General features: G+C 44.0%; 1 protein-coding gene across 1 annotated transcript in view; it reads left to right on the forward strand.

The window, feature by feature from the left end:
* The window catches only part of LOC139569688 (uncharacterized), a 147713-nt gene that overhangs the window by 89245 nt on the left and 31702 nt on the right, over window positions 1-26766 (forward strand). Inside the window, exons 2-5 of the mRNA XM_071391096.1 lie at window positions 19878-20016; window positions 20355-20404; window positions 23713-23818; window positions 24753-24911. Coding sequence (XP_071247197.1) covers window positions 19914-20016; window positions 20355-20404; window positions 23713-23818; window positions 24753-24911 — 418 coding nt within the window. The 5' untranslated portion in view covers window positions 19878-19913. The remainder of the gene's footprint in view (window positions 1-19877; window positions 20017-20354; window positions 20405-23712; window positions 23819-24752; window positions 24912-26766) is intronic.

The following is a 26766-nucleotide window of genomic DNA, read 5'->3' on the forward strand; positions in this document are numbered from 1 at the left end:
GAGGCTAGGTCTTTTCTCGTCTTTTCTATTCTAGGGAGCTGCAACACGACCTTTAACCTGCTGTTGTTCACTGAGCACAACCTGGGTGAGTGACACTGCTGTTCTGTTTGTGGTGGACGGTGACGTTGGTAACGACTCAGATAGTCATTGGGGTTTGAGGCTAGGACATTCATCAGGTGATCAGACTGATGTGTGGTCGATGGAAACACATCTGGGTTTCTCCAATATGGACTTTGCCTTTTGGTTTGGAACTTGGTTCTCCATTCAGAGTCAATTGCAATGATGATGTGACAGTATAGTGCCTCAAATGCCTATGTAGCCTTAACGTTTTCTAATGTTGCCTCAAATGCTTCTAATGTTGCCTCAAAGGCCTCTAATGTACCTCAAAGGCTTCTAATGTTGCCTGAAAGGCCTCTAATGTTGACTCAAAGGCCTCTAATGTACCTCAAAGGCTTCTAATGTTGCCTCAAAGTCCTCTAATGTTGCCTCAAATATCTCTAATGTTGCCTCAAATATCTCTAATGTTGCCTCAAATACATCTAATGTTGCCTCAAATGCCTCTAAGTTAACTCAAAGGTCTCTAATGTAGCCAGGCTTGGTGTGGCTTCACAGCCTGTTCCCAGGCCTTGGTTTGCTGTAACTCTGCACCCTTCATCCCTCTATTCCTTCCTCTTCCTCATCTTCCTCTCTCAAAGGTCTCCTCTCCCCACAGAGCTAGTTGCCTTTCTCTCATTTCAACTTCAAACTAAGGGAGGACAAAGATGAGATCAACCTCAATACATACTGTACAGTTACTGCTATCAAGTACAGGGGAAGAAAACAAGTGGCTGTGAGAACTACAGAGTCCATGAGGCGGGAAGAGAAGAAGTCGAGTATGTGTTGAACAATGTTAGGTCTGGTTCCCTTTCTAAATCACTTTCCTTACAACATTTATGTGTGTGTGTGTGTGTGTGTGTGTGTGTATGTGTGTGTGTGTGTGTGTGTGTGTGTGTCTCTTGGAAGGAGCACAGTAAGAACTCTCTCACCCTGTTCGTCTTGACTGAGAATGATGTTCATCTCTCCGTTACCGGTGGTTTCCCTGCTGGCTGCTGGAAACCGGGTCCGCCCCTGCTCGACACCCTCAGCCTGCCTCAGCCCAGACTTTCCTGTCTTTCTGTCTTCTGCTTGGGGCTTTCCTGGAAGCCTTTTGCTGAGGGCTGAGATAGGGGTTGGACTGAGACAGGGACAGTGCTTGTTACAGGACAGCTGTAGCCTACTGTACTGTAGCCCTCCCAGTAGCTTTAAAACCCTAATCCAAGTGTATTGGTCATGTGCACAGGATACACGTGTAAACAGTAACAGTAAAATTCTTACTTGAAAGCTCTTCTAAACTCAGCATTACGTATGTTTACAAAATAGACAATAAGTCATAAAAAGTAGTAAAACACAAGAAAAATTGTCATAAAAATAATAATAATAAACCACAAACACAAAAACCAGATAAAAAATAGCTATGATCCAGAACCCCAAGTCACCTGACAGGAAGCCAAAAGATCCTTGTGTGCCCAGCTAAGAACCGGGATACGGTCTCTGGAAATAGAAGTAGGTATGTTCAATAGCATAGATGAAGACGAGTGGCTATGTACATTGTGTGATTTAAGGGAGGCACTGTTTATTTTACAGTACTTCAGATGATGATTTGAGAGTTTGATTGTTTGAGAAAAATGCAACAGAAAGCAACATTTTTCTTGAGTAGTGATGAAGAAAACATTGACGTTTTTTCTGAAAATAAGTCTTCCTGGTTGCAAATGTTATTTCCTCAGATTTTTTTCTCACAATTCCTGACATTTAATCCTAGTAAAAATTCCCTTCTTCTTTGTCTATATATATATATACAGTTGAAGTCGGAAGTTTACATACACCTTAGTCAAATACATTTAAACTCAGTTTTTCACAATTCCTGACATTTAATACTCGTAAAAATTCCCTGTCCTAGGTCAGTTAGGATCACCACTTTATTTTAAGAATGTGAAATGTCAGAATAATAGTAGAGAGAATGATTTATTTCAGCTTTTATTTCTTTCATCCCATTCCCAGTGGGTCAGATGTTTACATACACTCAATTAGTATTTGGTAGCATTGCCTTTAAATTGTTTAACTCGGGTCAAATGTTTCGGGTACACTTCCACAAGCTTCCCACAATAAGTTGGGTGAATTTTGTCCCATTCCTCCTGACAGAGCTGGTGTAACTGAGTAAGGTTTGTTAGCCTCCTTGCTCGCACACACTTTTTCAGTTCCGCCCACACATTTTCTATGGGATTGAGGACAGGGCTTTGTGATGGCCACTCCAATACCTTGACTTTGTTGTCCTTAAGCCATTTTGCCACAACTTTGGAAGTATGCTTGGGGTCATTGTCCATTTGGAAGACCCATTTGCGACCACGCTTTAACTTCCTGACTGATGTCTTGAGATGTTGCTTCAATATATCCACATAATTGTCCATCCTCATGATGCCATCTATTTTGTGAAGTACACCAGACCCTCCTGTAGCAAAGCACCCCCACAACATGATGTTGCCACCCTCGTGCTTCACGGTTGGGATGGTGTTCTTCGGCTTGCAAGCCTCCCCCTTTTTCCTCCTAACGTAACGATGGTCGCTATGGCCAAACAGTTCTATTTTTGTTTCATCAGACCAGAGGACATTTCTCCAAAAAGTACGATCTTTGTCCCCATGTGCAGTTGCAAACCGTAGTCTGGCTTTTTTATGGTTGTTTAGGAGCAGTGGCTCCTTCCTTGCTGAGCGGCCTTTCAGGTTATGTCGATATAGAACTCGTTTTACTGTGGATATAGATACTTTTGTACCTGTTTCCTCCAGCATCTTCACAAGGTCCTTTGCTGTTGTTCTGGGATTGATTTGCACTTTTCGCACCAAAGTATGTTCATCTCTAGGAGACAGAAAGCGTCTCCTTCCTGAGCGGTATGACGGCTGTGTGATCCCATGGTGTTTATACTTGCGTACTATTGTTTTTACAGATGAATGTGGTACCTTCAGGTGTTTGGAAATTGCTCCCAAGGATGAACCAGACTTGTGGAGGTCTACAATTTTTTTCTGAGGTCTTGGCTGATTTCTTTTGATTTTCCCATGATGTCAAGCAGAGGCACTGAGTTTGAAGGTAGGCCTTGAAATACATCCACAGGTACACCTCCAATTGACTAAAAATGATGTCAATTAGCCTATCAGAAGCTTCTAAAGCCATGACATCATTTTCTGGAATTTTCCAAGCTGTTTAAAGGCCCAGTCAACTTAGTGTATGTAAACTTCTGACCCACTGGAATTGTGATACAGTGAATTATAAGTGAAATAATCTGTCTGTAAACAATTTTGGGAAAAATAACTTGTGTCATGCATAAAGTAGATGTCCTAACCGACTTGCCAAAACTATAATTTTGTTAACAAGACATTTGTGGAGTGGTTTGAAAAACAAGTTTTTAATGACTCCAACCTAAGTGTATGTAAACTTCTGACTTCAGCTGTACATAGAACATCATTCGGGATCTGAACTGTGAACAGTTTATTGTTACTGTTATTGCACTGTATAAAGTCTTACGTTTAATGCTAAACGGTACTACTTGGGTTCGTAGCTGGACCTGTTATATCCCATATGAATGAGTATGAGAAATAACGTCATGTTCAGACACGTTGAGTTGATGCTTGTTTATCTAGAAGCGTTACATGATTCACACATACGCGATTAGTGGTTGACCGCCTAGCATAAACTCTAATGGCAACAATCCACTATGAGTGTGTCGTAATACACTAGCGCTGTTGTAAACAATGTCATCAACTTTAGCTGTAACGGCTTTCGTCGGTGGAAGGAGGAGAGGACCAAAGCGCAGCGTGGTTAGTGTTCATCTTAATTTAATAATAATCAAAAAACAGAACACTTCAAATACAAAAACAACAAAAGTGAAAACCGAAACTGTTCTATCTGGTGCAGACACACAAAGACTGAAGACAATCACCCACAAAACACAATAGAACCCAGGCTACCTTAATATGGTTCCCAATCAGAGACAATGACTAACACCTGCCTCTGATTGAGAACCATATCAGGCCAAACGAGAAACCCCACATAGAAACAGAAAACATAGATAACCCACCCAACTCACGCCCTGACCACACTAAAACAAAGAAATAACAAAAGAACTATGGTCAGAACGTGACAGTTGCTGCAGTATCGTGCCTAAACGTTACAGGACCGTATTCATATCTCATACCAGACTGATTTCCTAGCTTCGTTCATTCTTCATGCTTGTTATGTTAAATAAAACTTTTTGAAGCTCCCACAGGTCAAAGTGATTGGTTCCTTTGTGGGAATCTTAGAACGTCAGCGTTCTGTGGGAAAGAGCCGGGATTGTGTCACAAAACTATTCCCTTGCGTCCCAAATGGCACCCTATTCCCTATGTAGTGCACTACTTTTGACCAGGGCCCTATGGCACCCTATTCCCTATGTAGTGCACTACTTTTAACTATGGACCATAGCTCAGCCCATAGGGCCCTGGTCAAAGTAGTGGATTATACAAGGGAATATGGTGGGCTTTTGGGTTGCACTATTTTTGTCCTCAGCCAGACAGTCTGTCATTCAGTTACAGTACAGGTTGCCAAGCAACCACACTCTCTGTGTCACTGTCTGTCACAAACCGGCGAAATATGCTGCGTATAAACACTGTGAAATGGAAACAGAGGGTTTGACATGACAGGGTTATGATAACCCCAGGGATAAGGACTTCAATCACCCTCTAACCTCCCTATCCATGCCAACGTCTTTGAATCCCTTGTGAACTCTCAGCTAAAGCAGTATTTACTTGAACAATACTTCCTGAGTGGGGGGTTCAGTATGACTTTAGGTCAGGGCACATAACTAAAGCTAAGGCAAATGACATCATCAATGATATCGTCAATTCACTTTACAACACTGTAATGCTTTGCTTGTTGATTCATCAAAGGTGTTTGATTCAGTTGACCACTAGCTGTTGCTAGCCAGACTCAGTAACATTGATTCATCAAAGATGTTTGATTCAGTTGACCACTAGCTGTTGATAGCCAGACTCAGTAACATTGATTCATCAAAGGTGTTTGATTCAGTTGACCACTAGCTATTGCTAGCCAGACTCAGTAACATGGATTCATCAAAGGTGTTTGATTCAGTTGACCACTAGCTGTTGATAGCCAGACTCAGTAACATTGACTCATCAAAGGTGTTTGATTCAGTTGACCATGAACTGTCGGTAGGCCTGATCACCTACAACACAAGACAGTCTTTAGGGAGGAGGTCAGAGACCTGGCAGTAACCCTAACCTCTCTCTCAAAGTGAGCAAGACAAAGGAGCTGATCAGGGACTACAGGAAAAAGATGGCCGAACAGGCCCCCATTAACATCAATGGGGCTGTAGTGGAGCAGGTTGAGAGTTTCAAGTTCCTTGGTGTCCACATCACCAAGAAACTAACATGGTCCAAGCACACCAAGACAGTCGTGAAGAGGGCACGACAACACCTTTTCCCCCTCAGGTATGGTAACTGCTTGGCATCTGACCGTAAGGCGCTACAGAGGGTTGTGCGTATCGCCCAGTACATCACTGGGGCCAAGCTTCCTGCCATCCAGGACCTATATACTAGGCGATGTCAGAGGAAGTACCTAAAAATTGTCAAAGACTCCAGTCACCAAAGTCATAGACTGTTTTCTCTGCCACCACACGGCGAGCGGTACCGGAGCTTGAAGTGTAGGTCCAAAAGGCTCCTTAACAGCTTCTACCTCCAAGCCATAAAACTGCTGAACAATTAATCAAAATGGCCACCTAGGTATTTGTAGTTGTCCACATATTCTAAGTCAGAACCGTCCAGAGTAGTGATGCTAGGCGGGCGGGCAAGTGCAGGCAGCGATCGGTTGAAGAGCATGCATTTAGTTTTGCTTGCATTTAAGAGCAGTTGGAGGAGAGTTGTATGGCATTGAAGCTCGTCTGGAGGTTAGTTAACAGTGTCCAAAGAAGGGCAAGATGTCACGTCCTGACCTTAGTGCTTATGTGTTTTGCTTGTTTTAGTGTTGGTCAGGACGTGAGATGGGTGGGCATTCTATGTTGTGTGTCTAGTTTGTCTGTTTCTGTGTTCGGCCTAATATGGTTCTCAATCAGAGGCAGCTGTAAATCGTTGTCCCTGATTGAGAATCATATATAGGTGGCTTGTTTTGTGTTGGGATTTTGTGGGTGGTTGTTTCCTGTGTCAGTGTTTGTGCCACACGGGACTGTGACGGTTGGTTTGTTTGTTGTTTTGTATTGTGTCTTGTTTTGTGTTAATTAAATCATGGAAACTTACCACGCTGCACATTGGTCCTCCGATCCTTCTCGCCTCTCCTCGTCCGAGGAGGAGGAAGAGCTAGACTGCCGTTACACCAGAAGTATACAGAATGGTGTTGTCTGCGTAGAGGTGGATCAGGGAATCACCAGCAGCAAGAGCGACATCATTGATGTATACAGAGAAAAGAGTCGGCCCGAGAATTTAACCCTGTGGCACCCCCATAGCAACTGCCAGAGGTCCAGACAATTCAGTGTATCCGATTTGACACACTGAACTCTGTCTGAGAAGTAGTTGGTGACCCAGGCGAGGCAGTCATTTGAGAAACCAAGGCTGTTGAGTCTGCCGATAAGAATGCAGTGATTGACAGAGTCGAAAGCCTTGGCCAGGTCGATGAATACAGCTGCACAGTATTGTCTTTTGTCGATGGTGGTGATGATATTGTTTAGGACCTTGAGCATGGCTGAGATGCACCCATGACCAGCTCTGAAACCAGATTGCATAGCGGAGAAGGTACGGTGGGATTCGAAATGGTCGATGATCTGTTTGTTACCTTGGCTTTCGAAGACCTTAGAAAGGCAGGGTAGAATAGATATAGATCTGTAACAGTTTGGGTCTAGAGTGTCTCCCCCTTTGAAGAGGGGGATGACCGCGGCAGCTTTCCAATCTTTGGGGATCTCAGACGATACAAAAGAGAGGTTGAACAGGCTAGTAATAGGGGTGGCAGCAATTGCAGCGGATACATTTAGAAAGAGAGGTTCCAGATTGTCTAGCCTAGCTGATTTGTAGGGTCCACATTATTGCAGCTCTTTCAGAACATCAGCTACTCTATCTGGATTTGGGTGAAGGTGAAATGGGGAGGATTTGGCAAGTTGCTGTTGGGGGTGCAGAGCTGTTGACCGGGCTAGGGGTAGCCAGGTGGAAAGCATGGATAGCCGTATAAAAATCCCATTTGAAATTCTCGATTATCCCATTTGAAATTCTCGATTATCGTATATTTATCGGTGGTGACAGTGTTTCCTAGCCTCAGTGCAGTGGGCAGCTGGGATGAGGTGCTCTTATTCTCCATGGACTTTACAGTGTCCCAGAACTTTTTCTAGTTTTCTGCTACAGGATGCAATTTTCTGTTTGAAATAGCTAGCCTCTGCTTTCTTAACTAGTTAGGAACCAATATACATTGGTTCCTAACTTCCCTGAAAAGTTACGTAACGCGGGGGCTATTCGATGTAAGTAACCTTTTCCGGTAAGGTCAACACCTGTTGTATTCGGCTCATGTGACAAATAATAAAATACGATTGGATTTGATTTATCAAAAGAGTTTGCTTCAATTGACCAGGATTTGTTGCTAGCCACACTCGGTAACATTGGTCTCAGTAGATCGGTTTCTATCCACTTGGAATTTTCTAATATCCGCATAAAGAAAATATACTACATTTTCCACCAGTGTTTCCACCAAGCTGACTTGTTGTGGATAAAACTAAGTGTGTGACGATGTAGTGAACACAACATTTTATTTTTTACGCTTAAGTTTTCATGCACCAAATTAAAATCTAAAAGTTCAATGTGTTTCCATTGCATTTTCAATAGTTTTGTCACAAATAGCAAATCAGTCTACTCTGGTCATGGCTCATGCCCTCTAGCCAACAGCTGGCAGATACAGTACGGGTAGGTTGTGTGGGTCAACTGTGCGGGTAGGCTAGACTACACGACGAGATTATTATGGATAAGAGCGAGAATTATTCTTCTTTATTTGTCAAACGGCAGTCAAGCATTTCTCGTCATGTCACCAGAATAAGACCCTCGATATTTGTTGGAAAGGAGCATCAAGCTCGTCACCGTGCACTTTCACCACCCTGTGAAGTTTATTGTAACTTATTTCATCTGTCGCCTAATAAACGGCATGTTTTCCAGAGTTGTAATGGGAAGGGTTTGGACCACACACCATGTCATTTATTTTTACCTTTATTTAACTAGGCAAGTCAGTTAAGAACACATTCTTATTTTCAACAGCAACCATGACCTGGGAAACGGGATGCAACCAGCCCAGTTGCATCTGTATGCAGATGATACAGTCATCTATTCAAATGTTCCTGCTCTGGTTCAGGCTGTCCTTGTTCAGGAGCAGAACGACAGTTCTGTACCTTGTCAGCTCGGGGATTCGAACTTGCAACCTTTCGGTTACTAGCCCAACGCTATAACCACTAGGCCACCACTAAGCTACCCTGCCGCTCATCATGTGACTCCAGGTTTACTTCGATATGATGGCTGTTATACCAATATTTGCTCATATTACTACTTTTACAGACACTAAAAGATTTTGAACGAACACATTTTGTCCGCATTTATAAAATTGTACCAAAACTTCCTGTTTCCATCACAGTGTGTTTTTATTTTTATTTTTTTATATACGGTATGACTTTACTCACATTAAAAACTATGGATGGAAACATGGTTAGTGAAAGGGCTGTCGATTGGTCTAGAAACTATATTGCTGACAGTGTGTCTATGCTGAGAATCACATGTTAAGCTTCCTCGAGATCTTTGTATCCCAGGGTTCCATTGTAGCTCCGGAGTCGTTCTCCATTTTTAATAATGACCTGGGAAACGGGATGCAACCATGACCTGGGAAACGGGATGCAACCATGACCTGGGAAACGGGATGCAACCATGACCTGGGAAACGGGATGCAACCATGACCTGGGAAACGGGATGCAACCATGACCTGGGAAACGGGATGCAACCATGACCTGGGAAACGGGATGCAACCAGCCCAGTTGCATCTGTATGCAGATGATACAGTCATCTATTCAAATGTTCCTGCTCTGGTTCAGGCTGTTGGAGAGCTCCAGGCTGGTTTAGGCTGTTGGAGAACTCCAGGCTGGTTCAGGCTGTTAAAGAGCTCCAGTCTGGTTCAGGCTGTTAAAGAGCTCCAGGCTGGTTCAGGCTGTTAAAGAGCTCCAGGCTGGTTCAGGCTGTTAAAGAGCTCCAGGCTGGTTCAGGCTGTTAAAGAGCTCCAGGCTGGTTCAGGCTGTTAAAGAGCTCCAGGCTGGTTCAGGCTGTTAAAGAGCTCCAGGCTGGTTCAGGCTGTTAAAGAGCTCCAGGCTGGTTCAGGCTGTTATAGAGCTCCAGGCTGGTTCAGGCTGTTAAAGAGCTCCAGGCTGGTTCAGGCTGTTATAGAGCTCCAGGCTGGTTCAGGCTGTTATAGAGCTCCAGGCTGGTTCAGGCTGTTATAGAGCTCCAGGCTGGTTCAGGCTGTTATAGAGCTCCAGGCTGGTTCAGGCTGTTAAAGAGCTCCAGGCTGGTTCAGGCTGTTTAAGAGCTCCAGGCTGCATTTTAGTGACCACAGGCCTCCCTATATGGTCTTAAACTAGTCATGAATGCATAAAAAAATGCATTATTTATCTTTACCAGAGCTCGCTCTCAGCCAGAGAAGGTTAGCATTTTCACATGGAAGCACATCCATTGAAAAAGTGTCATCCTACAAATACCTAGGTCTACAGTCGGATGGATAATGGATAATCTTGTGAGGAAGCTAAAACTGAAAATGTGTTTTTATTTTCGTCATAAGGCTAGCTTGCCACTTTTCTCTCTGTAATTGATTATGGTGATTCATTGTACATGCATGCAGCCTCTTCTGTGCTACAGAGACTTGGCCTCTGTTTATCATGCATGCTTACGCTTTGTTACTAATGCTAAGTCATTCACCCACCATTGCACCTTGTACCAAATGGTGTGTTGGACCTCACTTTTTACTCACAGGCAGCTGTACTGAACAAAACATATAAAAGCAACATGTAAAGTGTTGGTCCCATGTTTCATGAGCTGAAATAAAAGATTACAGATATGTTTCCATTGACACAAAAAGCCTTTTTTCTCTCAAATATTGTGCACACATTTGTTTACATCCCTGTTTGTGAGCATGTCTCCTTTGCCAAGATAATCCATCCACCAGTCAGACGTGGAATATCAGGAAGCTGATTAAACAGCATGATTGCATGATAATTGCATAGGTGCACCTTGCGCTAGGGATAATAAAAGGCCACTCTAAAATGTGCAGTTTTGTCAGACAACACAATGTCACAGATGTCTCAAGTTTAGAGGGAGCATACAATTGGCATGCTGTGAATACAGGAATGTTCACCAGAGCTGTTGCCAGAGAATGGAATGTTAATTTCTCTACAATAAGCCTCCTCCAATGTCGTTTTAGAGAATTTGGCAGTACGTCCAATCGACCTCACAACCACAGAACCACGCCAGCCCAGGACTTCCACATCTGATTTATTCACCTGTGGGATTGTCTGCAGCGGTGGAAAAACTACCCAATTGTCATATTTGAGTAAAAGTAAAGATACCTTCATAAAAAATGACTCAAGTAAAAGTGAAAGTCACCCAGTAAAATACTACTTGAGTAAAAGTCTAAAAGTATTTGGTTTTAAATCTACTTACGTATCAAAAGTAAATGTAATTGCTAGAAGTATACATCATTTCAAAATCTTTATATTAAACAAACCAGACGGCACGATATTCTTGTTTTATAAATTTACAGATAGCCAGGGGCACTCCAACCCTCATACATCATTTACAGATAGCCAGGGGTACACTCCAACCCTCATACATCATTTACAGATAGCCAGGGGAACACTCCAACCCTCAGACATTATTTACAGATAGCCAGGGGTACACTCCAACACTCAGACATCATTTACAGATAGCCAGGGGCTCACTCCAACCCTCGGACATTATTTACAGATAGCCAGGGGCACTCCAACCCTCACACATCATTTACAGATAGCCAGGGGAACACTCCAACACTCAGACATCATTACAGATAGCCAGGGGGACACTCCAACCCTCAGACATCATTTACACATAGCCAGGGGAACACTCCAACACTCAGACATCATTACAGATAGCCAGGGGAACACTCCAACATTCAGACATCATTTACAGATAGCCAGGGGAACACTCCAACACTCAGACATCATCACAGATAGCCAGGGGAACACTCCAACACTCAGACATCATTTACAGATAGCCAGGGGAACACTCCAACACTCAGACATCATTACAGATAGCCAGGGGAACACTCAAACACTCTGACATCATTTACAGATAGCCAGGGGAACACTCCAACACTCAGACATCATTACAGATAGCCAGGGGAACACTCCAACACTCAGACATCATTACAGATAGCCAGGGGAACACTCCAACACTCAGACATCATTTACAGATAGCCAGGGGAACACTCCAACACTCAGACATCATTACAGATAGCCAGGGGGACACTCCAACACTCAGACATCATTTACAGATAGCCAGGGGAACACTCCAACACTCAGACATCATTACAGATAGCCAGGGGAACACTCCAACACTCAGACATCATTTACAGATAGCCAGGGGAACACTCCAACACTCAGACATCATTACAGATAGCCAGGGGGACACTCCAACACTCAGACATCATTTACAGATAGCCAGGGGAACACTCCAACACTCAGACATCATTACAGATAGCCAGGGGAACACTCCAACACTCAGACATCATTACAGATAGCCAGGGGGACACTCCAACACTCAGACACTCAGATACTTCCGGCGCCGAAAAGAGATGGCCGCCTCGCTTCGCGTTCCTTGGAAAATATGCAGTTTTTTGTTTTTTTATGTGTTATTTCTTACATCGGTACCCCAGGTAATCTTAGGTTTCATTACATACAGTCGGGAGGAACTACTGAATATACGATTAACGTCAACTCATCATCGTTCCTACCAGGAATATGACTTTCCCGAAACGGATCCAGTGTTTTGCCTTCCACCCAATACAATGGATCTGATCCCAGCCGGCGACCCTGTGCGACGCCGAAAAAGGGGCAAACGAGGCGGTCTCGTGGTCAGGCTTCGGAGACGGGCACATCGCGCTCCACTCCCTAGCATACTACTCGCCAATGTCCAGTCTCTTGACAATAAGGTTGATGAAATCCGAGCACGGGTAGCATTCCAGAGAGACATCAGGGATTGCAACGTGCTCTGCTTCACGGAAACATGGCTAACTCAAGGGACGCTAACGGAGTCGGTGCAGCCAGCTGGTTTCTTCATGCATCGCGCCGACAGAAACAAACATCTTTCCGGTAAGAAGAGGGGCGGGGGGGTATGCCTTATGATTAACGAGAAGTGGTGTGATCATCATAACAACACACAGGAACTCAAGTCATTCTGTTCACCTGATCTAGAACTCCTCACAATCAAATGTCGACCGCATTATCTACCAAGGGAATTCTCTTCAATCATAATCACAGCCGTATATATTCCCCCCCAAGCAGACACATCGATGGCCCTGAACGAACTTTATCTGACTCTTTGTAAACTGGAAACCACACACCCTGAGGCTGCATTCATCGTAGCTGGGGATTTTAACAAGGCTAATCTAAAAACAAAACTCCCTAAATTCTATCAGCATATCGATTGTGCTACCAGGGCTGGAAAAACCCTAGATCATTGTTATACTAATTTCCGCGACGCATATAAGGCCCTCCCCCGCCCCCCTTTCGGAAAAGCTGACCACGACTCCATTTTGTTGATTCCAGCCTACAAACAGAAACTCAAACAACAAGCTCCCGCGCTCAGGTCTGTTCAACGCTGGTCCGACCAATCTGAATCCACGCTTCAAGACTGCTTCGATCACGCGGATTGGAATATGTTCCGCATCGCGTCCAACAACAATATTGACGAATATGCTGATTCGGTGAGCGAGTTCATTAGGAAGTGCATTGACGATGTCGTACCCACAGCAACGATAAAAACATTCCCAAACCAGAAACCGTGGATTGACGGCAGCATTCGCGTGAAACTGAAAGCGCGAACCACTGCTTTTAACCAGGGCAAGGTGACCGGAAGCATGACCGAATACAAACAGTGTAGCTATTCTCTCCGCAAGGCAATCAAACAGGCTAAGTCCCAGTACAGAGACAAAATCGAGTCGCAATTCAACAGCTCAGACACAAGAGGTATGTGGCAGGGTCTACAGTCAATCACGGATTACAAAAAGAAAACCAGCCCCGTCGCGGACCAGGATGTCTTGCTCCCAGACAGGCTAAACAACTTTTTTGCCCGCTTTGAGGACAATACAGTGCCACTGACACGGCCCCCTACCAAAACCTGCGGGCTCTCCTTCACTGCAGCCGAGGTGAGTAAAACATTTAAACGTGTTAACCCTCGCAAGGCTGCAGGCCCAGACGGCATTCCCAGCCGCGTCCTCAGAGCATGCGCAGACCAGCTGGCTGGTGTGTTTACGGACATATTCAATCAATCCTTATCCCAGTCTGCTGTTCCCACATGCTTCAAGAGGGCCACCATTGTTCCTGTTCCCAAGAAAGCTAAGGTAACTGAGCTAAACGACTACCGCCCCGTAGCACTCACTTCCGTCATCATGAAGTGCTTTGAGAGACTAGTCAAGGACCATATCACCTCCACCCTACCGGACACCCTAGACCCACTCCAATTTGCTTACCGACCCAATAGGTCCACAGACGACGCAATCGCAACCACACTGCACACTGCCCTAACCCATCTGGACAAGAGGAATACCCATGTGAGAATGCTGTTCATCGATTACAGCTCAGCATTTAACACCATAGTACCCTCCAAACTCGTCATCAAGCTCGAGACCCTGGGTCTCGACCCCGCCCTGTGCAACTGGGTCCTGGACTTCCTGACGGGCCGCCCCCAGGTGGTGAGGGTAGGTAACAATATCTCCACCCCGCTGATCCTCAACACTGGGGCCCCACAAGGGTGCGTTCTGAGCCCTCTCCTGTACTCCCTGTTCACCCACGACTGCGTGGCCATGCACGCCTCCAACTCAATCATCAAGTTTGCGGATGACACTACAGTGGTAGGCTTGATTACCAACAACGACGAGACGGCCTACAGGGAGGAGGTGAGGGCCCTCGGAGTGTGGTGTCAGGAAAATAACCTCACACTCAACGTCAACAAAACAAAGGAGATGATTGTGGACTTCAGGAAACAGCAGAGGGAGCACCCCCCTATCCACATCGACGGGTCAGTAGTGGAGAAGGTGGAAAGTTTTAAGTTCCTCGGTGTACACATCACGGACAAACTGAATTGGTCCACCCACACAGACAGCGTTGTGAAGAAGGCGCAGCAGCGCCTCTTCAACCTCAGGAGGCTGAAGAAATTCGGCTTGTCACCAAAAGCACTCACAAACTTCTACAGATGCACAATCGAGAGCATCCTGTCGGGCTGTATCACCGCCTGGTACGGCAACTGCTCCGCCCACAACCGTAAGGCTCTCCAGAGGGTAGTGAGGTCTGCAGAACGCATCACCAGGGGCAAACTACCTGCCCTCCAGGACACCTACACCACCCGATGTCACAGGAAGGCCATAAAGATCATCAAGGACAACAACCACCCAAGCCACTGCCTGTTCACCCCGCTATCATCCAGAAGGCGAGGTCAGTACAGGTGCATCAAAGCAGGGACCGAGAGACTGAAAAACAGCTTCTATCTCAAGGCCATCAGACTGTTAAACAGCCACCACTAACATTTAGCGGCCGCTGCCAACATACTGACTCAACTCCAGCCACTTTAAAAATGGGAATTGATGGAAATTATGTAAAAATGTACCACTAGCCACTTTAAACAATGCCACTTAATATAATGTTTACATACCCTACATTACCCATCTCATATGTATATACTGTACTCTATATCATCTACTGCATCTTGCCATCTTTATGTAATACATGTACCACTAGCCACTTTAAACTATGCCACTTTATGTTTACATACCCTACAGTACTCATCTCATATGTATATACCGTACTCTATACCATCTACTGCATCTGCCATGCCGTTCTGTACCACCACTCATTCATATATCTTTATGTACATATTCTTTATCCCTTTACACTTGTGTGTGTGTGTAAGGTAGTAGTTGTGGAATTGTTAGGTTAGATTACTTGTTGGTTATTACTGCATTGTCGGAACTAGAAGCACAAGCATTTCGCTACACTCGCATTAACATCTGCTAACCATGTGTATGTGACTAATAAAATTTGATTTGATTTGACATCATTTACAGATAGCCAGGGAACACTCCAACACTCAGACATCATTACAGATAGCCAGGGGAACACTCCAACACTCAGACATTATTTACAGATAGCCAGGGGAACACTCCAACCCTCACACATAATTTACAGATAGCCAGGGGCACACTCCAACCCTCACACATCATTTACAAACTGAACAATTGTGTTTAGTGAGTCCACCAGATCAGTGGCAGTAGGGATGACCAGGGATGTTCTCTTGATACGTGAGTTGATTGGACCATTTTCCTGTCTTGCTAAGCATTCAATATGTAACGAGTACTTTTGGGTGTCAGGGAAAATGTATGGAGTAAAAAGTAGGCCCACCCAGTGGGTGGGCCTGGCTCCCCAGTGGGTGGGCCTGGCTCCCCAGTGGGTGGGCCTGGCTCCCCAGTGGCTGGGCCTGGCTCCCCAGTGGGTGGGCCTGGCTCCCCAGTGGGTAGACCTGGCTCCCCAGTGGGTGGGCCTGGCTCCCCAGTGGCTGGGCCTGGCTCCCCAGTGGGTGGGCCTGGCTCCCCAGTGGGTGGACCTGGCTCCCCAGTGGGTGGGCCTGGCTCCCCAGTGGGTGGGCCTGGCTCCCCAGTGGGTGGGCCTGGTTCCCCAGTGGCTGGGCCTGGCTCCCCAGTGGGTGGGCCTGGCTCCCCAGTGGGTGGACCTGGCTCCCCAGTGGGTGGACCTGGCTCCCCAGTGGGTGGGCCTGGTTCCCCAGTGGGTGGACCTGGCTCCCCAGTGGGTGGACCTGGCTCCCCAGTGGGTGGGCCTGGCTCCCAAGTGGGTGTGCCTATGCCCTCCCAGTCCCACCCATGGCTGTGCCCCTTCCCAGTCATGTGAAATCCATAGATTAGGACCTAATGAATTTATTTAAATTGACTGATTTTCTTTATATGAACTGTAACTCAGTAAAACTGTTGAAATTGTTGCATGTTGCATTTATACATTGATACTTGTTCATTTACAAAGCCCTTATTTTACCACTAGCAGTTACCAGACACGGTCTTAAAATCCCCAGGAACTTTACTGAGTTAGGCAAGACTGCCTTCTCCTATTGTGCACATGAGGCATGCTTCACCTAGATGTATTAGTGCCCCTAAGGCAAGCTTCACCTAGATGTATTATTGCCCCTAAGGCATGCTTCACCTAGATGTATTAGTGCCCATAAGGCATGCTTCACCTAGATGTATTCGTGCCCCTAAGGCATGCTTCACCTAGATGTATTAGTGCCCCTAAGGCATGCTTCACCTAGATGTATTAGTGTCCCTAAGGCATACTTCACCTAGATGTATTCGTGCCCCTAAGGCATGCTTCACCTATATATATTAGTGCCCCTAAGGCATGCTTCACCTAGATGTATTAGTGCCCCTAAGGCATGCTTCACCTAGATGTATTCGTGCCCCTAAGGCATGCTTCACCTAGATGTATTAGTGCCCATAAGGCATGCTTCACCTAGATGTATTCGTGCCCCTAAGGCATGCTTCACCTAGATGTATTAGTGCCCCTAAGGCATGCTTCACCTAGATGTATTAGTGCCCCTAAGGCATGCTTCACCTAGATGTATTCATGCCCCTAAGGCATGCTTCACCTAGATGTATTAGTGCCCCTAAGGCATGCTTCACCCTTATACATTCGTGCCCCTAAGGCATGCTTCACCTAGATGTATTAGTGCCCCTAAGGCATGCTTCACCTAGATGTATTAGTGCCCCTAAGGCATGCTTCACCTAGATGTATTCATGCCCCTAAGGCATGCTTCACCTAGATGTATTAGTGCCCCTAAGGCATGCTTCACCTAGATGCATTCGTGCCCCTAAGGCATGCTTCACCTAGATGTATTAGTGCCCATAAGGCATGCTTCACCTAGATGTATTCGTGCCCCTAAGGCATGCTTCACCTAGATGTATTAGTGCCCCTAAGGCATGCTTCACCTAGATGTATTAGTGCCCCTAAGACATGCTTCACCTAGATGTATTAGTGCCCATAAGGCATGCTTCACCTAGATGTATTAGTGCCCCTAAGGCATGCTTCACCTAGATGTATTCATGCCCCTAAGGCATGCTTCACCTAGATGCATTCGTGCCCCTAAGGCATGCTTCACCTAGATGCATTCGTGCCCCTAAGGCATGCTTCACCTAGATGTATTAGTGCCCCTAAGGCATGCTTCACCTAGATGTATTAGTGCCCCTAAGGCATGCTTCACCTAGATGTATTCATTCCCCTAAGGCATGCTTCACCTAGATGTATTAGTGCCCCTAAGGCATGCTTCACCTAGATGTAATAGTGTCCCTAAGGCATGCTTCACCTAGATGTATTAGTGCCCCTAAGGCATGCTTCACCTAGATGTATTAGTGCCCCTAAGGCAAGCTTCACCTAGATGTATTAGTGCCCCTAAGGCAAGCTTCACCTAGATGTATTAGTGCCCCTAAGTGATGGAGTGATGGAGTGTTGCATCAGATGACCTGGCCTCCATTGTCACCCGACCTCAACCCAACTGAGATGGTTTGGGATGAGTTGGACCGCAGGGTGAAGGAAAAGCAGCCAACAAGTGCTCAGCATTTTTGGGAACTTCTTCAAGACTGTTGGAAAAGCATTCCAGGTGAAGCTGGTTAAGAGAATGCCTAAGAGTGTGCAAAGCTGTCCTTTGAAGAATCTAAAATATAAAAAATATTTTGATTTATATAACAAATCAATTTGTATAAACAACATTTTGGTTACTACATGATCCCATATGTATTATTTCATAGTTTTAATGTCTTCACTATTATTATAGAATGTAGAAAATAGTAAAAATAAAGAAAAACCCTTGAATGAGTAGGTGTGTCCAAACTTTTTACTGTGAACAGGAATAATAGTGGTCAGTAGCAGGATAAATAGATATACTCTACTTATATATATATATATATATATACGTATATATATATATAACATATTTTTTCTCAACCATCTACACACAATACTCCATCCTGACAAACTTAAACCGTTTTTTAAAATGTTTGCAAATGTATTGAAAATGAAATACAGAAAAATCTCATTTACGTAAGTATTCACACCCTTGAGTCAATACTAATAGGATCACCTTTAGTATTACAGCTGTGAGTCTTTCTGGGTAAGTCTCTAAGAGCTTGGCACACCTGGATTTGTACAATATTTTCACGTTATCATTTTTTTTTTTTTTTCAAGTTCTGACAAGTTGGTTGTTGATCATTACTAGACAGCCTTTTTAAAATCTTGGCATAGAATTTCAAGCCAATTTTAAGTCAAAACTTTAACTAGGCCACTCATGAACATTCAATGTCGTCTTGGTAAGCAACTCCAGCATATATTTTGCCTTGTGTTTTAGGTTATTGTCTTGCTGAAAGGTGAATTCATCTCCCAGTGTCTAGTGGAAAGCAGACTGAACCAGATTTTCCTCTAGGATTTTTCTGTGCTTAGCTCCATTCCATTTATTGTTTATCCTGAAAAACTCCCCAATCGTTAATGATTTCAAGCATACCCATAACATGATGCAGGCACCACTATGCTTGAAATTATGGACGAGTGTTACTCAGTAATGTGTTGTATTGGATTTACCCCAAATATAACACCTTGTATTCAGGACAAAAAGTGAGCTGCTTTGCCACATTTCTTTGCAGTTTTACTTTAGTGCCTTGTTGCAAACAGGATGCATGTTTTGGAATATTTTTATTCTCGGCAGACTTCCTCCTTTTCACTCTGTCAATTAGGTTAGTATTGTGGTGTAACTACAATGTTGTTGATCCGTCCTAAGTTTTCTCCTACCACAGCCATTTAACTCTGTAAATGTTTTTAAAGCCATCATTGGCCTTATCGTGAAATCCCTGAGCAGTTTCCTTCCTCTCCGGCAACTGAGTTAGGAAGGAAGCCTGTATATTTGTAGTGACTGAGTGTATTGATATACCATCCAAAGTGTAATTAATAACTTCACCATGCTCAAAGGGATATATGCAATGTCTGTTTTTTTTATTTTTTTATACCCATCTACCAATAGGTGTCCTTCTTTGCGAGGCATTGGAAAACCTCCCTGGTCTTTGTTGTTGAATCTGTGTTTGAAATCCACTGCTCGACTCAGGGACTTTACAGATAATTGTATGTGTGGGTGTACAAAGACGAGGCAGTCAATAAAACATTATGTTAAACATGCGACTTATTATGTGACTTGTTCATCACATTGTTACTCCTGAACCTATTTAGGCTTTAGGTAACAAAGTGGTTTCAATATTTTTTTCACTCAAGACATTTCAACTTTTAATGTTGAAAAATCTAAAAACATAGTTCCACTTTGACATTATGGGGTATTATGGGTAGGATACACAATCTCAATGTCATACATTTTAAATTCAGCCTACAAAACAACTAAATGTGGAAAAACTAAAGGGGTGTGTAATGTATTGTCTTTTTGGATAAAATAGTCTGTATCTGGTCGTCCATGTAGAAGCCTGGAGCAGCTCGTCCGGGCAGAGCCACTAGTATGATCGTCCCACGTAGCCACACCTTCCATTCTTTATCCAATCAGAGCCCTGACCACGACCAGAGGGAGGACGAATCGCCACAACAACGACGAATCGCCATTGGTGAGGTCTACAGTTATGTAGTGTGTTATTGATTGCCAGATCTAGGGTTGGGGTTTGCACTTCTGGGACTATTCCATTGATCCTGATGTGCCAGGCAAAATCAATCAGGCACCAGCTAAACTATTTGAAAGAAAACAAATACTGTTTGAACCACAGGTTTGTAACATGATATCCTCCTTATAACTACCCACACATTTGTGTAACACACCAGTCTACATGAAGTGTTGCTGTGACTGATACCCTATAAAAAAGAAACTTCAAAGAGTGTATAGCACCTCTCAACATTCCTGTCTTGTGACAGCGCTTTCTCTTCTCCCACTCTCTGTTTCCTCTCACAGCGTCGTACACGCCACAGTCCAAAGACCAGAATGGAAACTTTCCAGAGAAGGTACAGTAAGACGGCCAATCAGAAGGAAAAAATCAGGGCCTTCAGGGTGGCAACGACACGGAAACACAAAGCTGACGCGATTATAATTTATAGAACACGATGTATTTATATTTCAGAAAATATCACTGAATCTACTCAAAGCAACGACTCAGCGAATAGACTCAGAAACCTCCGTCTCTGCGCTCCAGGTTTAGCCAAACTGACATCCTATTCCCTGTTCAGAGCCCAAGGCCCTGGTCAAAAGTAGTGCCTAAATGTTGGCAATTGGGAGCCATTTTGGACGTACCCCTGGTGTCCGTAGCCATCCGTACGTCTGGAGGGAGTATGGGATTGTTCACGGCAAAGAAGTGATATATATTTACAGTGGGGCAAAAAAGTATTTAGTCAGCCACCAATTGTGCAAGTTCTCCCACTTAAAAAGATGAGAGAGGCCTGTAATTTTCATCATAGGTACACTTCAACTATGACAGACAAAATGAGAAAAAAAATCCAGAAAATCACATTGTAGGATTTTTTATGAATTTATTTGCAAATTATGGTGGAAAATAAGTATTATAGTGAAGACATCAAAACTATGAAATAATATTGAAGCATGTGCAAAGTTGTCATCATGGCAAAGGGTGGACACATGACAGGAAAACCAACCACCGGCCCAGGTGATAGGCTGATAGTGGTCAAGTTCCTGAGGTTCAAGGACAAGGTAGCTGTTCTGGAAAAGAGCCAAGAACTTGAGAGGAACGTATATCTTCCTCAACGAGGACTATCCTGAAGCTGGGCGCCAGAAGAGGAAAGAACTGATCCCAGCCATGAAAGCTGCCAGAGCCCCTGGGGACATTGCTTACATCTGCTATGACAGGCTCATTGTCCCCCCTCCCTCCCAGAAGCCTGGAAGGGATGAGAGAGGCAAGCTTCAACCCCGCAGCACACACACACACTTACACACACCAACTGATTAATGGACTGCTGTATGTATATTTTATTCTCTTTCTTGTTTACTCTTTTCCATATTATGTGTTTCTCTGATCAGCTACACAGGAAAGGGCTGGAAACATCCCATAATAATATATGGAGCCTTAGAAATAAGGTTCATGAAATCAATAACTTGCTAACATCAGATAACATTCATATATTGACCATCTCTGAGACTCACTTAGATAATTCATTTGATGATTCAGCAGTAGCAATACAAGGATATTACAGTGCCTTGCAAAAGTATTCACCCCCCTTGGCATTTTTCCTATTTTGTTGCATTACAACCTGTAATTTAAATTTGATTTTTATTTGGTTATCATGTAATGGACATACACAAAACAGTCCAAATTGGTGAGGCGAAAGAAAAAAAAGAACATGTGGTGCGTGCATAATTATTCACCCCCTTTGAATAAGATCTGGTGCAACCAATTACCTTCTGAAGTCGCATAATTAGTTAAAGTCCACCTGTGTGCAATCTAAGTGTCACATGATCTGTCACATGATCTTAGTATATCTACACCTGTTCTGAAAGGCCCCAGAGTCTACAACACCACTAAGCAAGGGGCACCACCAAGCAAGTGGTACCATGAAGACCAAGGAGCTCTCCAATCAGGTCAGGGACAAAGTTGTGGAGAAGTACAGATCAGAGGGTGGCTGTTGAACAAGTTGAGGAGACTAAATTACTTGGCATTACCTTAGATTGTAAACTGTCATGGTCAAAACTTTCCAACAATGGTTGGAAAGATGGGGAGAGGTCTGTCCGTAATAAAGAGATGCTCTGCTTTTTTGACACCACACTCCACAAAGCAAGTTCTGCAGGCTCTAGTTTTGTCTACTCTTGATTGCTGTCCAGTCGTGTGGTCCAGTGCTGCGAAGAAAGACCCAGTTAAGCTGCAGCTGGTCCAGAACAGAGCGGCACGTCTTGCTCTTCATTGTAATCAGAGGGCTGATATAAATACTATGCATGCCAGTCTCTCTTGGCTAAGAGCCCTTTATATAGAGCCCTTATTGCATTGCACTGTCTTCCATCTCCTATTGCACAAATAAACAGCAAATCTGGCTTCAAAAAACAGGAGAAGCAGCACCTCACAGCACAACGCCTCTCCCCTATTGGACCTAGATAGTTTTGCTAGATGTGTATGTATTGATATGAAGGCTACGTGTGCCTTTAAAAACAAACAAGCATGTAGTTCTGTACTTGAGCTATTCTTGTCTATTGATCTTCTCTGTCATGGTTCATGTTTTGTGTTTTGTGTTTTGTGTTTTGTGTGGAGGAGTAGCTGCTGCTAATGGGCATCCTAATAAAATACCAAATACTTTGAAGAATCTCAAATATAAAAAACTATTTGGATTTGTTTAACACTTTTTTTTTTGGTTACTACATGATTCCATATGTGTTATTTCATAGTTTTGATGTCTTCACTATTAGTCTACAGAGTAGAAAATAGTAAAAAAGAAAGAAAGAAAAACCCTTTAATGTGTAGGTGTTCAAAGAAGTTTGACCGGTTGTGTAAATGTGATTCCTGTCCAAACATTTTCAGGAATCAATATTTATAAATTGCAGTTATGCTCACGTCTTTGCATTCAAGACGACCTACACCATAATAGCAACTCACCCATTATTTTTCTCAATCGCCTTCTGCACATAATGTAAAATATTATATATAAATTTGTACATCAGAGGAGGCTCCTCAGAGGAGGACAAGGAGAACTGTTTCTGTATGTGCTGAGGGATAAAGTGACAGAAATACGATGAAGAATAAATTGCTGATCGTGTAAAATGATGAACTAATAGTTCTTCATTTCCTAAAACGCTGCAACATTAAATTACAATAGTTGTTTATTTCCTAAAACGCTGCAACTTTAAATAACAATAGTTGTTCATTTCCTAAAACGCTGCAACATTAAATTACAGTAGTTGTTCATTTCCTAAAACGCTGCAACATTAAATTGGACTGTAGAAGAAATGATATCACCAAGGTGCCAAAACCACACACACACACACACACACACACACACACACACACACACACACACACACACACACACACACACACACACACACACACACACACACACACACACACACACACACACACACACACACACACACACACACTCACACACACACACACACACAGTACACTTCAACTAAGATTATTATAGAAGCCTTGCCAAGTCTGCTGCTGGAAACAGGTGTTCCACTGCAGGCCAAATCACAATCAATTTTAATGTCAGGGAACACATAAATTGACATGATTTGCATTTTCCCTATTCTATCAAAGGAGGCTCTGTATTGACCTTGGATCCCTGGTGTGTGTGTGTGTGTGGCACAGGACTCCGACAGACAGGGAGATAAACCTCTTGGAGAGTTCAACACTGAAGAAGTCTGCCAATGGTTCAGCAGGATCGGCCTGCACAAATGCCTTACGTACATCATGGGTAACACACACACACACATCACACAGACACAGACACAGACACACACACACACAGACCACACACACACACACACACACCACACCACACACACAAATGATTATGTTATATCTGTATTTAATTCATTATTGTGTTTTTATACTACTTTTTCACATGGGCTAAGACTAAGACTAAAGCTAAATTAATATTCAACAGTGTGTAAGTTGTCTATTCTTTAAAAAAATCCTCTCTCCTCTCTCCTCCTTCCTCCTCTCTCTCCTCCTTGCTCTCCTCCTATCGCTTCCCTTCCTCCTCTCCCCCCTCTCTCTCCTACCTCCTCTACCTCCTCCTCTCCCTCCTCCCTTCCTCCTCTCCTATCTCCTTCCTCCTTTCCTCCTCCTCCCTCCTCTCCCCCCTCCTCTCTCCTCTTCCTCCACCTCCCTCCTCTCCCCCCTCCTCTCTCCTCTTCCTCCACCTCCTCCTCTCTATCCTCCCCTCCTCCTCTCTCTCCTCTTCCTCCCCCTCTCTCCTCCTCCTCCTCCCTCTCTTCTTCCTCCTCTCTCCTCCTTCTCCTCCCATCCCTCTCCTCTCTCATCTCTATTGCATAATCTCTTCTTTTTTTTTATCTTTCCAAAAACATTCCATGCTGACTTTGCCAATTTGCTTATCTTATTAAAACATATTTTTCTACAACATAGATTCACTTTTTTCTCAGACCATAATTACATCCTATTCAGGAAATATATGTTGAATTAATGATTTTTCTCTACAGATTCTAGATCTTTTAGAAAACGTGTGGAAGATGTCATTGTAAAAGTATTAACTTGTAAATGGTCACGCAAGGCTTCATTCCGACTGTTTTCGGGTTCTATGTGGTCTGCTGTGGGTTCCATATTTGAGGGAGCTGAAGATGTTTTTCTCTGATCTCTGTCTGCTCCTGACCCCTGACCCCTGACAGAGGCAGAGCTGTGTGGAACTGATATAGCCTCAATAGACCTGACAACCCTGGAGGTCCTTCACATCTCCAGTCTGGAGGAGAGAGAGCAGCTCCTATCAGCCGTATACAGAGAGCTACACCCGCCCAGCACCACCTCACAGAAACTGGACTCCCTGTTGGGTATGATCATTTAATCAGCCGATCAACCGATCAATCGATCTGTCATCACTTCCAACCCGGGTAGAAGGTAGCCAAGCAATTAGATCATTGGGCCAGTAACCAGCAGGTAGCCAAGCGGTTAGATCATTGGGCCAGTAACCAGCATGTAGTCTAGTGGTTAGATCATTGGGCCAGTAACCAGCAGGTAGCCAAGCGGTTAGATCATTGGGCCAGTAACCAGCAGGTAGCCAAGCGGTTAGATCACTGGGCCAGTAACCAGCAGGTAGTCTAGTGGTTAGATCACTGGGCCAGTAACCAGCAGGTAGCCAAGCGGTTAGATCATTGGGCCAGAAACCAGCAGGTAGTCCAGTGGTTAGATCATTGGGCCAGTAACCAGTAGGTAGTCTAGTGGTTAGAGTGTTGAGCCAGTAACCAGTAGGTAGCCAAGCGGTTAGATCATTGGGCCAATAACCAGCAGGTAGTCTAGTGGTTAGATCATTGGGCCAGAAACCAGTAGGTAGCCAAGCGGTTAGATCATTGGGCCAGAAACCAGCAGGTAGCCAAGCGGTTAGATCATTGGGCCAGTAACCAGCAGGTAGTCTAGTGGTTAGATCATTGGGCCAGAAACCAGTAGGTAGCCAAGCGGTTAGATCATTGGGCCAGTAACCAGCAGGTAGTCTAGTGGTTAGATCATTGGGCCAGAAACCAGTAGGTAGCCAAGCGGTTAGATCATTGGGCCAGTAACCAGTAGGTAGCCAAGCGGTTAGATCATTGGGCCAGTAACAAGCAGGTAGACAAGCGGTTAGATCATTGGGCCAGTAAAAAGCAGGTAGCCAAGCCGTTAGAACATTGGGCCAGTAACCGAAAGGTGGCTGGTTCAAATACCTGAGGCGACAAGGTGAAACATCTGCTGATGTGCCCTTGAGCAAGGCACTTAAACCTTAATTTGCGGCAGGGGATCTGTACTACTATGACTGACCCTGTCAAACAACACCTATCATATTACTATGACTGACCCTGTAAAACAACACCTATCATATTACTATGACTGACCCTGTCAAACAACACCTATCATATTACTATGACTGACCCTGTAAAACAACACCTATCATATTACTATGACTGACCCTGTAAAACAACACCTATCATATTACTATGACTGACCCTGTCAAACAACACCTATCATATTACTATGACTGACCCTGTAAAACAACACCTATCATATTACTATGACTGACCCTGTAAAACAACACCTATCATACTACTATGACTAACCCTGTAAAACAACACCTATCATACTACTATGACTGACCCTGTAAAACAACACCTATCATACTACTATGACTGACCCTGTAAAACAACACATTACACTGTACCTATCATACTACTATGACTGACCCTGTAAAACAACACCTATCATACTACTATGACTGACCCTGTAAAACAACACCTATCATACTACTATGACTGACCCTGTAAAACAACACCTATCATACTACTATGACTGACCCTGTAAAACAACACCTATCATACTACTATGACTGACCCTGTAAAACAACACCTATCATACTACTGTGACTGACCCTGTAAAACAACACCTATCATACTACTATGACTGACCTTGTACAACAACACCTATCATACTACTATGACTGACCCTGTAAAACAACACCTATCATACTACTATGACTGACCCTGTAAAACAACACCTATCATACTACTATGACTGACCCTGTAAAACAACACCTATCATACTACTATGACTGACCCTGTAAAACAACACCTATCATACTACTATGACTGACCCTGTAAAACAACACCTATCATACTACTATGGCTGACCCTGTAAAACAACACCTATCATACTACTATGGCT

The sequence above is a fragment of the Salvelinus alpinus genome, chromosome 3 (genome assembly GCF_045679555.1).
Source record: "Salvelinus alpinus chromosome 3, SLU_Salpinus.1, whole genome shotgun sequence".
NCBI lineage: Eukaryota > Metazoa > Chordata > Actinopteri > Salmoniformes > Salmonidae > Salvelinus > Salvelinus alpinus.